This window comes from Salvia miltiorrhiza, chromosome 7 (assembly GCF_028751815.1).
Source record: "Salvia miltiorrhiza cultivar Shanhuang (shh) chromosome 7, IMPLAD_Smil_shh, whole genome shotgun sequence".
In the NCBI taxonomy this organism is placed as follows: Eukaryota; Viridiplantae; Streptophyta; class Magnoliopsida; order Lamiales; family Lamiaceae; genus Salvia; species Salvia miltiorrhiza.
The window spans coordinates 58779548-58794086 of record NC_080393.1 but is presented as its reverse complement, the minus strand read 5'-3'; the positions used below and the strand labels follow the sequence as shown (position 1 = coordinate 58794086).

The 14539-nt window shown below is 36.4% G+C and overlaps 1 protein-coding gene across 1 annotated transcript in view; it reads right to left on the bottom strand.

Moving 5' to 3' along the window:
* The window catches only part of LOC130995177 (ankyrin repeat-containing protein At5g02620-like), a gene marked incomplete in the record, with an annotated part of 23718 nt that extends 9763 nt beyond the window's left edge, over positions 1 to 13955 (bottom strand). The window contains 2 exon segments of the mRNA XM_057920330.1: positions 11713 to 11944; positions 13205 to 13955. Coding sequence (XP_057776313.1) covers positions 11713 to 11944; positions 13205 to 13780 — 808 coding nt within the window.
* Positions 13956 to 14539: the final 584 nt, after the last annotated feature.

The following is a 14539-nucleotide window of genomic DNA, read 5'->3' as shown; positions in this document are numbered from 1 at the left end:
AACACATCTCAGGGGCTACTGATAACAACTTCTTGGCGATCTCGACATTCCCTTGTGCAGCTGCAATGTGAAGAGATGATGAATTTTTGGAGTCAACATCTCGAGCTAGCTCTGAGTTCATCCTCAACACCTCTTCCACGATGCCCATTTGCCCACTCATTGTTGCTATATGTAGAAGCTTTCTTGAACTTGCAAATGAAACTTCATCAACAAGATGTGGATCTTCTTGCAGCAGTTGTTGGAATGTTGATAAATCTCCCTTTCTTGCAGCATCGTATAGTTTCTTTTCTGCTGTTGCTTCTCCAACCATTTTTTCCAATTCTATTAATGGCGTTTTCAGATTTTCCTTTTTCGCCTCTTTTTTTATATATGTATGTATATTCACACACACACAAAGTCGACAAGAGTTGTTAAGACAGCCTGGCAATGTTTAAAATAAGACTTGCTATAACGGTTGACCTGTCTAGGAGAAGATGCTGCCTAGTCTCCTTACACGATTGGGCTGATCGAATGTCGACAGATGCTTAGTTACTTTTTAGACATAAAAATAGAAATGAAAAGGAAAATAAATAAATAATAATTATAATCTAGTCACATGTGACGAGTAATTGTATGAAAACATACAATTTGCCATACTAATAATCTAGTCACATGTGACGAGTAGAATTATGCAATCTAAAGAATATAATATGGTTGTTACAGTGCCTCAAAAAAAACAAAAAATATGGTTGTTACAGGAATTTTAGTGTTAGAAAAGTAATCACATGATGAAAAAGGGTGAAACTATTTAAAAATATTTCTCCTCGTTTATCGTTTTCGAAGACATGGATCAGCTAGGTACGTGCGATTCAATCTATATGTTTTTTTAATGTATGTTTGTCACGTAGGTATGCATTCAAAATAATAGGAGTATTGTTTTGAGCGACATATTTGTGTAAATATAGTTGTTAATTAGTGCAGAGTAGACACTAGTCATTGAAAAATAAGACCATTATGCATAAAATTTAGTACTCCCTCCGTCCCAAACGAAATGTCATGTTTTCTTTTTTAGGCTATCCCAAACGAAATGTCTTGTTTCCTTTTTTGGCAATATACTTTCTCTCTATACTTAATATTTAAATAATTGCCACCAACCCACTTTATCTACTTCATACACATTTCTTAATCTACGTGCCGAAAAGAAATAGGACATTTCGTTTGGGACGGAGGAAGTATATTTTATCATCACGTGCAGCTCGATCGATTAGCTAGACTGGTATTATTAGTCGATTTAATTATAAAATGATCGAGAAACATAATTTAAAGTGGTTTCACATTGTTAATTAGAATCGTTAGATCATATGTAACTACTCTTTAAACGTCATGCATGGAAATCCGAATATTGTAGAGCAAATCTTGAGCAATTAGACACCAAATAAACCATCGCCTGTTCACATATATAGTGGCACCCATTCTCGAAACCACTTTTTAAGACCACAATTTATATGTATAAAATCACTTTAAACCACTTCTAAATTATCGAAAATATTTTTTAAAAAATCTTGGAACTATCGATTTTACTCCCTCCGTCCCACTGTAAGTGAGACATTTTTTTTGGGCACGAGAATTAAGAAAGGTGTATTTTGTGTGTAGGTGAAAAAGTGAAAATGTGTTTAAAGTGAAAAACTTTTACCCAAAAAGGAAAGAGTCTCACTTACAGTGGGACGCCCAAAATAGAAAGAGTCTCAGATACAGAGGGACGGAGGGAGTATATCAATTGCACCTTTCATCCATTTTCACTCTTTGAAATTTCAATTTCATCCATTTTCACTCTGAATTTTCATCATTTGCACCTTTTCATCTCTTTTCAATCTTTAAATTAGTAAGGCATGTAAGCGACGTTTTGTACAATATAAGTTTTTTTTAAAAAAGTAACTATAATAATTTTATGTACATTATTTGGCGAGCCATATCAAATTTTCGGTGCTAAAAAGATGAATGGCACAACTGATACAAAATTGATAGTTCAACGTTTAAAAAATATGTTCAATAATTCAGGATATAATTGATTGTGCAAAAATAATTCAAGGTTTAAATTGATATTTAAACATTTAAATGCATCAGTTCATTTGCAAACGAAACTTAGAGTCGAAAAGTTTAAAATTAACAATTAGTTGTCTTGGTTTTGAATTCGAGATTTAAAACTCGAATTCACACCTCGAATATAGATTGGTTATAAATTCGAGTTTTAAAGCTATAATTCACAACTAGGAATAGTCTTGGTTGTGAATTCAAGTTTTAAAACTAGAATTCGCAACTATAAATAGTGTTGATTATGAATTCGAGCACAAAAACTCGAATTCAAAACTAAAAAAATAATGGATAATTTTTATGTTTTTATGTGAAAGGGTAAAATGGTTATTTTAATATTTGCCTCATGAAATACCATACTATTTAATTTTTATTTCAAAAAATTAAATATATACTAATAGAAAAATAGCCTAAGCATTTTATGGGACAACTTGTGAATTGCTTATTTTAACCCTCTACATATTTTATATTATATATAGTTATAATATTTATTATAAACCAAATCTCCTCTACCCTGCTATAATCACGTTCCTTTTTAATGTTGTTCTTATCCATAATTATCCTGATTTCATCCGCATCATTCCATCTTTCAGCATCATTTTATGTACCCGTCTCTGCTGCTCTTTTCTTTTGATTTTAGAAAGCTTTAATTGAAACTAACTGCACAGTCCCCTCAAACAACGGCGTTGTCAAGAACACAACAATGGGTGCATGAATCCTAATTAGTATCGGAGAAATACATGTATATATCTATAAACCAAATCTCCTCTTCCACATCACCAAAGAATATGTATGGCATTAGAATTCTATTCTTCTTCCACATCACCACATTGAAGTCGTTGTTAATAAAATCAACGTTACCTTCACAAGAAAAACCGACCTTTCTAATCTGCAACGGCATCCTCTTCTTCCTCGCCAGAACTCGTGTAACACCCCGCCCATTTATATTAAGTTTAGAATTTATTTTAAGCTTAGATTAAACGATTTACGCCGGAGAAATAAAATAGATTTATTTTTAATGCCAACAAAATGATTTACAAAATCTTTTGAAAAATTCATCCATTTAAATCATTATGCATTTCATATTATTTAAAGTGATCATATGTGATTTATCTCTATGATTAAGTATTTATTTGTACATGATTTAGTTTAAGTTTATATTAGACTTTAATTATTTAATTGTGTTGGGCTTGATAATTTTTATTTGGGCCTTTTAGTTAAGGTTAATTGGTAGCCCAAACCCAACTCCATTTCTTTTTATGACAATTCTCCCTCCCAACCCAAGTACAGCAGCTAGAGCTACGCAGCTCACCCCATGGCCATGCCTCAACTGCTCCTTTCACGTCTCACCCTCATTCACTCCTTCACCCATGCTTCGACTGCCATGTCTCATCCAATCTTTTCACTCCATACCTTCAACTATGCACCATGTACTTTCTATTATTCATCATTGCTCCTATAAAATATCCTCCTCATTCATCTTCTCTTCTTTACCACAACAACACAACTTCTACGGTAAAGAATTCTTCTTGTTTATTCAAGTCTCAATCTTCTCATTCATTTTCTAATATCAGCAGATTTCTTTCTTCTTTCATATGCAGAGAAAACCATCAAATATCTGCCATTTTTACAGAAACCACCGAACAGAATTCATACAAAAAGGTTTCACCTTTCAATCCCTCTACTTATTCATTCATGCTCAACATCATAGTACGAATAAAACCAACTGTAAATAAAACAAAGAGATACTGAATATTGTTCTTACATTTGGTAACATAGATGAAAAGATTAAATGAAACATAAGTGAAGAATTTATATGAACTGGACTTGAATCTTGGTTTCGGCTGTTGAATGTTGAGTGTGTGTTTGCTGTGAGAGTCGAGTCTTGAACTGATTCTTGCTTGAGTCGGTGGTTTTGTTGGATGGTTGCCGTCTGTCGAGTCTGAATGGGGGAAGAAGGAGGTGGTGGAGAGAGAATGAAGGGCGAGAGGGAGAACAGGGGGGTTGCTGGGAAGGCGACGGCGGCTCTTACTGCTCGCCGGAATCGAAAGGGTGGCGCCTGGATTTGGAGGATTAGGGCTCGGAAGCGACGGCTCGGTCGTCGATCCGTTAAGAGGGAGGAGAAGAGAGGCAGAAATGAGAGAGAGCAGGCGGCGGTCGGCGGTGGCTCGGCGCCACTGTTGTCGCCGGCTGGAGTGAGTAGAGGAGAGAGTGAGGCAGAGACGTGGATCTGGAGCTCGGCGGCGGCAGCCTATGGCGGTGCAGTCGCCGGAATCGAGGGGGTGGCATCTGGTATTTGGGGATTTAGGGCCGAGTGGAGAGGGGGAGAGATGAAGCTAGGGGGGAGTCCAGGAGGCGACTGGAATGGGAAACAGAGGGTAGTCGAGAGAGATGAGGGAGGCGGCGGCGTGGCCGGCGTCGGCTACTGCCGCTGGAAGAGAAGGGAGAGGGCGATGAGGTGTGTTCCGAGTGTGTGCGTGTGTGAGGTGTGTGTGCGTGAGTTGTGTTAATGAAGAAGAGGGGTTTACTTATTTGGGGCTTGGTTTGGGCTGATTGTTTTTAAAGAAGCTGGGCCTTTTAAATTTTCGAAATGGGCTGCAATTTTATTAATTGAATTGCCTTACATATTTGATTGGTGATTTAATTAGACAAAACTTATTTATTTTGATTATTTTTAAAGATTGAGTTTCATAATATTATTATTATGTGTATATGTATTAAGTGTAATTATTTAATTATGTGAGTTAAAGCATGAATTAATTTTGCATAAACCATTTTGCAAATAAAATCATTTTGATTAAATTAGTTTTACTTATAAGTTCAATTATTTAAGAAAATCGAGCAAGGATATTGTTGGTGTTCTTAGCTCAAAATTTTAGTTTTCAATTATTTACTTATTTAAATTTTGAAAACCCGGCTAAGTGAATCATAGGATGATAAGCAATACACCATGACTTAAGATTAGATTCAGGAGACCTATTAAGATTATAGATTTCTTGTAGGCTTTGTGTATCGTGAGGACTAGCACTGCTATATCGATTCAGAGTTAAGAATAAACGACAGGCATTGCCTATACAGGTGGGCTTATTTTCCAAATGTATGGTTTAGCTATTGAGCTTAAATGTTTCAATGAAATGAAAACTGTTTATCCGATAAAATATTTTGTGCACTCTGCTCTGTTTAAGGCCCGCATAAGTTAATCGATCGAGGTTCTCTCTTGACCTAACACGTTATTTGAGAATTGTGTACACCTATTAGCTGACTCGGTGGGTTGATCTCCATTCGGGCACTAATCATGTATGAGGCGTTATAAGGGTGCTCGACGGGATGTGTTTCGGAGCATTGGGTCCCAAATGGGAACTTGGCTGGGTTACGCCCTCAGTTCAAGTAAAGCAGGAGTAATGGATCCGTCGGTGGCTAAAAGGTCCGGGATCACAGCGAGTAACGGAAAGGGAGTGTGACAATTGCGCGCAATATAATAAAATGTTTTAACATGCTTAGAAGTTATTTCAATTTAAAACCTTCTAAGTCATATCAAGTATAATTGGATAAACTGCTCTTATGATTATGAAATGTTTATAAAAATGCTAGCCCACTAAGTACATTAGTACTTAGCCCAAAATTACTTTCAAATGTTTTCAGGTTGATTGGTCGGTGCTGACGGGGCAGAGCTGAGGCTAGGGTTCAACTCCGTATTTTGTCTTCCGCTGTTGCACTAGCTCTTATTTGTCTTATGTTTCTCTAACTTAAGACCTTTATGTTAAATTCTGAATTATGTTTCTTATCGAGCGTAGACTCTCAACTTCTAGCTCTATGTTATTTAACGTTGGTTATCAGAAGCATGAAACCAAACTTGTGATCCTGAAGTTTAGAATGTTGTGGATTGATTAGTATCACTTGATTTCTATCTTTCTTCATTCAAAGGGGCGTTGCCCAACCTTTTTATCCTATTATCTGAATTTCACAAGGTTCTTCCCTTGTTTATTTCTATGATTTTAGTCGCACCTCGATTATAGTTTATTCCTTCAAGAATTGGGGTGTGACAACTCGCCCCCCTTCGGCTTCCGAATTTATAAAATAAATCTAATACTTTATAATAATCCAAATTAAAACATAGGCATTTTAATAATTCAAACTTGATAATAGTAGATTTCTTTATTGCACTAGAATTCTATTTAATTTTTACATGTACCGGATCTAATACTTTATAATAATTCAAACTAAAACATAGATATTTTAATAATTCAGACTAAAACATATTTACATCAAATTATAAATATGATAAAAAGTATATTTCTAATTGCATTAGAATTCTATTTATTATCTAATAAAAGTAATGAATTAATAGATTTCCTAAAATAATAGATTATCAAATGAAATAACATTAATTACACGTACAACGTACATTCTTTCTGCTAGTGTATTAAAAAGTATATATACTATAACTTTGAATTTATCAACCTATTATTAGCTAATAAAAGTGACATTAAATGATATAAAAAATAATTATATACATTGGATTGACGGAATAAACCCTAGTTAATAATCACAAAATTAAACTAAAGCATACAAAATTAAAATTGAAGAGAAAATATATAAGAAAATAAACAAAATTGAAAGTGGTACACAAAGTGGGACATTAAGAAATGTGTGATAAAGGTGTAAAGTGGTGGTGTGACCTTTCAAAAAGTAATGTTAAATATTTCTAAATTTGAGTTGGGTCATTTAAAGTGGTGGTGTGGTTGTTTCAGTAATTGCAGTTGGTAAGGATTTGGCAGGAAACAATGAAGGTATGCTCCCTCCTACTTCTTCGATTGAGGAGATGTTAAATACACTAGGATAGCTGGAACAAGAACTGGTTCAATCTTTAATGCTACTACAATGAATGCAGATAACCAAGAAAGAAGTGGATGAATTTACTCAAGATCTCACCTTGAACTTGGCAGGGCACCAAATGAAGAGCAGTGCAGTCCTTCCTGTTTTTGCTAGAATGTTAAGTGTGGAATGGAACGAAATGAGAGTTAATTGCTGCTGAGGTCTGGATCAAAAGGGAGTTGTTGGGTGTGGTATGCACACTTGAGTGTGCTAGGGAGAAGGATGCAGAGATAGGGTGGCTGATGTATGAGTTAGATGGAATGGGGGCAGCCATAGGGTGGCTGATTGACTCCTGCTGTACTAGGCAGCAGATGAGAAGGGTGGAAATAGGCTGCCCTCTTGCAGCTCACGTTCCCAACTCCCCTTTTTCCCTTTTTTTCTTTTCTTTGTATATTTGGTGTTGGTGTAATTAGGAATATAGAAATGGGAGTTGATTTTGAGTAAAACTTTGTAAAGTCTGGGAATGAGATTGTGGGGAATAAATGGAATATATTCTTATGTCCCGGTGATTCTGTAACTGTAATATGAATCTAAATTAAATCAGTAGATTTAATTCATTCGTCGTTCTAATATCTAAATTAAATCCGAAGATTTAATTAACTCACGAGTCGGAAAATAATCTACGACTTAAATATAATATGAATAACAATATCTAGTTCCATCTCGCTTAATAAATAACATGACTTCGCTAAGTCAGTTATAACCTTTGAAATAATATCATTGACTGCTTTAACAATATAAATTCAGGATCATAAGCTGAATTCATATCTGGATAATAACCGGTTTCATTCACTGATGAAAAATAAACACGCATTACTGAATTAATATATATATAAAAGAGCGGGTCACTACAACGCCACAACTTATTAACCTCAATACATCTATTTATTTACCTTTTCTATCATATATATAGTAGGCTTCTTTCTTCATCATTAATGAATAATACTATCTTTTACATGGGATTCTTTCTATCCTCTCACAATTTACTCTACTATTTTTGTTAAAACCCGTATTTTCTTTTCTATGACTATTTTTTGTGGCGGAGGAAGTATAAGATTAATATATACTAACACGATCTAGCATGTGTACATTGTAGCTAGTTGTGTGATAAAATTATACTTTTTCGTCCCTTAAAATTATGCATTTGTTTCGTTTTTTATACGTCTCCTACGTATATGAACTTTTTTTATTTTTGGGACGACACTACACACACACATAATTTGACAGTTTTATCCTTAATGAGACATTTTCTCCATTATCAATATCCTCAATGTGAGACTCTTTCTTCGGTATATTAATACACTCACAGTTTTATCAACAACTTTTTACCAAAAATGTTATGCATAAATATAGAGAATGGTGGAGTATATTTCATTTAGTTAGAATTCTCAAGTGATGAAAGTATGGTATATATCAACGCCTCAGATTGTAAATTACCTGGTGGATCACAAAATAGTAACGACGCAAACACCGAATTCCATGGGCAAGACAGAGCTGCAAATCTTGCGCGAGATCCCTCCCGACACAAGTAGCTATTCAGAAATAAAAAACATGTTGAAAAAATTGCGAGATCCATCAAAGCTGTTACCCATCAAGTTGAACGACGCCGCAATGGTGGTTCTAGTCCTGATAGCCTCCATGGCGTTCCAGGTATCCGTCAACCCCCCCAGTGGCGTATGGCAGGACAACCAGGACGGACACAGAGCCGGCGAAGCCGTCGTGGCATATATTTATCCCGGATTCTACAAATATTTCTTGACCAGTAACACTATTGAAGTGTCCCACATTGGATTGGAGATAGTGGCATGAGCCACTTTATATGGTGAGGCAACCCTCTCCCTTACAAGGCCTTTTAAGGGAGGAATGGGCCCAATATCCATTTCTAACATGGTATCAGAGCCAACCCAATCCAATGATGGGCCCCCCCCAATATCGTTGTCAACAGATGACGTTTGGGATAATCCACGCTGCGCGTGCGGGGGGTGTATTGAAGTGTCCCACATTGGATTGGAGATAGTGGCATGAGCCACTTTATATGGTGAGGCAACCCTCTCCCTTACAAGGCCTTTTTAAGGGAGGAATGAGCCCAATATCCATTTCTAACAAACACCATAGCTTTCGTAGCATCTCTCATAGCAATCCTTGTCATGCTGACCGGACTGCCATCCCGAGTAGGGATGACAATCGGGTACGACGGGTACGGATAGTGACTATCCATACCCATACCCACGAACTAAATGGATAGTGGTTGTTACCCACAAAACTATCCATGGATATCAAATGGTATCCAAACCCGCTACCCGCGGATACCCGCTACCCGTCGGGTATCCGCGAAACCCGCTATCCGACGGGTATCCGTCACTCACTATCCGACGGATACCCGCTATCCGCCGGATACCCACGAAATAGAATTTAAATATAAATTTACAACAAATTTAATAGAAAAAAAATCAACACAAATAGCATAGTTCAAATCCACAAAGAACAATGTTTAAATTCAAATTCACAAAGAACAATGTTCAAATTCATCAACTAAAATATAAAATCCAACAAAGAACAATGTCTATAGTTGCTCGACAGTTGAAATAGAACCCTCTTCATTGAACTCTTCTTCATCATCTTCAAGACAAGTCCAAAAGCTTCCATTCTTTTCTTGACCTATGAAATAAGCAATTATTTACATTAGATATATGAAATAAAAGATTAATTATAATTATAAATTTACATACCTTCAAGTTGATTTCGTAGCCAATTTTGAGTACACATTAATGCTTCTAATAGCTTTGGTTTGAGACGACTGCGATGCTCACTTAGAACCCTCCCACTAGTGCTAAAAGCTTATTCGGAAGCCACTATGGTGATTGGGATAGCAATGATATCACGAGCTATGAGGCGAAGTGTAGGATAATGTGTTCCAGTCACCTTCCACCAATTTTATTCAAAGCCCATATTTTATAGAATTTTTTGTGGATATTTGAGGGGTAATTGACGGATAATTGACGGGTAATTGGCGGGTATTTTTCGCGGGTAAACGGGTTTCGTGGGTATGGATAGTAAGTATCCAAACCCATACCCACGAACTAAATGGATAGTGAATTGCACCCACGAAACTATCCGTAGATATCAAATGGTATCCAAACCCACCCTAATAGGTTCGGGTTTTCGCGGATATCCGCTACCCGCGGGTAGATTGCCATCCCTAATCCCGAGACTCGACAGTCTTAGTTTTCGCCTTGTTTGCAATGTTGATGTCGCTTCTGTTTATTACAATGAGTTATGTGTGTTCTGTAATGTTCATCACTGCCAAAAACGTATCAACTCATGGGGATGCGACCGTGAGCCTTACCTTAGCATTCACCTTAGCTATCATTGGAGTTGTATATTTGGTCTACATTTGTAAAAGAGTCTGATGTATGAAAATATTCACTTTGTTATAGTAAACTTAAAACAACTTTAAATTTAGCCATTTTTTTGTGCTGAAAGTCAAATTTGCCACTATCGATCATTTATTTTTCATCAATACAATTCTCTTCTTTCTCTCTTTTCTCTCTGCGTTTCTATTATCTCTCTATCTCTTGTCTACCATGAATTCAAATCTCCTCCATTTGCGTTAGGAAATAACACATGTGCAATCACAAAAATGAAAAGAATTTAATGTTCTAAATGACCACAAGCACAAATTGTGCAACATTCATGTACTAAATAATGCTAATAATATTCAACCTAACACGTAACAGAAAGTAAATAACACACATGATATTTTTTCATGATTTAAATAAATATAACACGTGAGTACCTCATAACAAGATCGATAGTATTTAACAACATTACAATATTAAATTCTCATGATCAATCTTTATAGATTGACTGTGTAAGACACTACTATAAAATGCTCGATTAAGGACCCACCCAAAAAATCGGTCGACAAAATGGTGGCGTTAACGACATTTTTTTTAAATTAATGTTTATTTTTTCAAAAATATCAACGATTCAAACTCTTGTCTACATACTGCACCTAATGTTGCTCCAACACACAAAATTCTAGCTACATCCATAATTCAACATAAAATACATAATGTTTTTGACTTGAGGTAAGATGAGCGGTTAGGTTTAAACCCTAAACCTCACTATTTCCGCATAATTCTTCGATCGTCAACAAAAAGTTGGTGAGATCATTTCTTCTGTCCCCAGCCTTCCGAGTTCACGCGGCCTGTACGGTTCGATTGTCCGGTTCCGAAGAATCCAACCTTCGTAAAAAGCGACGAATAAACAGTTTACGACGATTCCCTCTATCTTCAGACATCGACACATTTAACTCTTGGAAGATGAGATAAGCAAAACGCGAGATTGTAAGATCTTCGTGGTGCTGTTTCTTTCTCCTCCACGACATGTACAGCCCCTTCATACCAACGTAGCCTGATACTGATCCAAGAATCGCCACGAACAGACACACTACTATGGCAACGACATGGCCAAGTGGTTTTGTCTGGTTGGGATTGGTCATGATCAAGGAAGCTCCATAGCTCACTCCAATGGCCGCCACCGACACCCACATCGCGCAATACGCGACCACGAGGAAGAGAACTGCTCTCACCGGCATTCTGGTGGTGACGAACAAGATTGTGACGAGGGATGAGATGAATGCCGTGGTGTTAGCCCTAACGAAGTGTTTGTATATCTTCGGGTGAGTAGACGCCATCACTGCTTTTCCGGCGGTGTGTGACGGCGTGTTGTCCTGCCACACCCCGCCGGGGGGGCTGACGGCGGCCTGGAACGCCATCGTGGCGATCAGCACCACCACCACCATCGTCATGTCGTTTATCTTGAGATGGGATTTCAGCGATCGCTGCTTGATTAGCAAACTTTGTAAGATCCTTTTCATCTCTGAATTGGTGGTTGTGGGTGGAGAGCACTCTTTCGAGATATCCAGCGCCGTTTTGCCCATGGAATTCGGTGTTAGCTTCTCTATTTTATTGCTTTCAACCAAATATTGTACCATCTGAGATTTGGAATCATCCTCATCAATGTATTAGTCGACCTAGCGTTATCAATCGATTGCACTTTCATAATTTATGAGGGGTAAAATACGTATTTTAAGATATTACTCCCTCCGTCCACGAAAAACATGCCACTTTGCTTTCGGCACGGGTTTTAATAAAATGTGAGTGAAGTTGGTAGTGGAGTAAGGGTCCCACTTTAAATGTGAGTGGAATAGTGTGGACCCTACTACTAAAAATGGATGTGGCATATTTTTCGTGGACGGACGAAAAAGGAAATTGTGGCATGTTTTTCGTGGACGGAGGGAGTATTAAAGATAAAAATTACTCCCTTCTTCGTCCCAATAATAACGTTCCCAAAAAAATGAGACACACAAATTAAAAAAATATAGATAAAGTAATTAGGAGAGACTATAGTAGAAAAATAAGAGAGAGATAAAGTAATTAAATGAGAAGATAGATAAAGATAGTAGATAAAATAAATTATTTTCTTTTTTGGATTGAGACATATTATAAGTGGAATGTCCAAAAAGAATATTTGGGATGTTATTATTGAGACAAAAGGAGTAGTTATTAATATAATAAAAATAAAAGATAATTACTCTTTTTATTTTATTCTTCAATTCAAAACCAAAAATAGGTTTATATATTTATGAATTGTTCTTTAAAAATGATAGTTTACAACCAAGAATATATAGATTTAATTGTGAATTGCCTTATTTAAAGGGTAATTCAACCAAACTTATTCTTTGTGAATTATCCTATACATATATTTAAGGGGAAATTCACAATAAAGAAGAATAGATTTGGTCGTGAATTACTTTATTTAAAGGGCAATTCACAACCAAATTAAGTTTGATCTTTAATCTAGTTTTTAATTTGTAAATAAAGGACAAAAAAAATACATTTTTTAATTTTTTTTATATCTTTACTATATGTAAAATGGTTATTTTCATACATTAACTCTATTATTTATTATGTTGACTTTGTTTCACAAGCAATGTACAACATGCAGTATATTTTGTTTTTTCTTCAGAGTTGGTATAAGTCACCGTTGCCCCATATTTTTAAGAACATATATATAAGACCACGCTTGCTCTTTTTACATAATTCCAGCAACAAATAGGAGAAACACATAATTTTTCAATCATGTAGATTTCAATAAGATCGTCCCAACCTAAGCCTATTGAGCCATAACATATCATAATGCATGAATATCAAATTCAACAAATAAAAGAGTTAGTTGAATGGTTCATACATACCACAAGTTGATTGCACCTAACAGCCAAATGCAAGAGTGTCTCGCCATCGTCATCCTTTGCATACACAAGCTCTCCCAATTTCTCCACCAAAACCTTCAATGTCGTAAGCTGACCGTGTTTCACGCACAGGTGCAACACAGTCTGCCCGCGATGCAGTCTCTCCATAGCAGGTATATGACTCACTTCAAGCAGCACCTTCAACGCCTCCTCATGCCCATTCATGGCTGCAACATGAATCGGGTTCATATCATGACAGTCTCGCCACCAGCACGCCTCCGGAGCTACTGATAACAATTTTTTGGCGATTTCAGCATGCCCTTGTGCAGCTGCGATGTGAAGAGATGACGACTTTTTGGAGTCAACGTCTCGAGCTAGCTCTGAGTTCATCTTCAACACCTCTTCCACGATGCCCACTTGTCCACGCATCGTTGCTATATGTAGAAGGTTTCTTGAACGTGCGTATGAAACCTCATCAACAAGATGTGGATCTTGTTGCAGCAGCACTTGGAAAGTTGCGACATCTCCCTTTGTTGCAGCATCGTATAGTTTCTTTTCTGCTGCTGCTTCTCCAACCATTCTTTCCAACTTTATTAATGGCGTTTTCAGATTTTTCCTTTTTCGCCTCTTTTTTACATACAAGTTAATTTGTGATTTGCGAACTCATGCATAGTATAGTATATGATATATATATGTATATTCACACACACACACGCATTAAAATAAGACTCGCTATAAAAATGTTTCTTTGTCTCTCTCTCTCTCATGTGTACGTATTCATACTATTTTTTTCCTTATAACCCAAACAACCGGTTATATAGTAATAGACAAAGTCACAAACCATTTGAACCAAAAAAAAAAGATAAAATTCTAATAATCAGGAAGAATCAGTCGATATATACCTACTCTAAATTATTACTACTTGTAAGCCAAAGAAAAGGTCAAAACATCACAACTATAATCAGAAATTAAGAAACATAATAATTAAGATGCGATCATATATAGAAACCGCCTCATCGCCCAAAACCAAACTCTTCACCAACCTCTCTCTTTCTCTCTCATCATCCATCTTTGTTAAGGTCGTTGGTGCCCGTCTTTACTTCAAATGAGATCCTCTGTCCCGTCGTGTACCATCGTGTACCACTCTTAATTTGTTTTAAAATTCAATATTTATTTTAATTTCAAAAAATACAAATGAATTTTTTAGAGCTCGTTTTTAGAGATTCCATTGTGAAGGAGGAGCTCTCAAACAAAGACCATATTTATGTAGACTCCAAGCGCTCTTGTGGTATGGATGCTCTAATGCATTCTTTCCATATTCAAGCTTGTGATATGTGA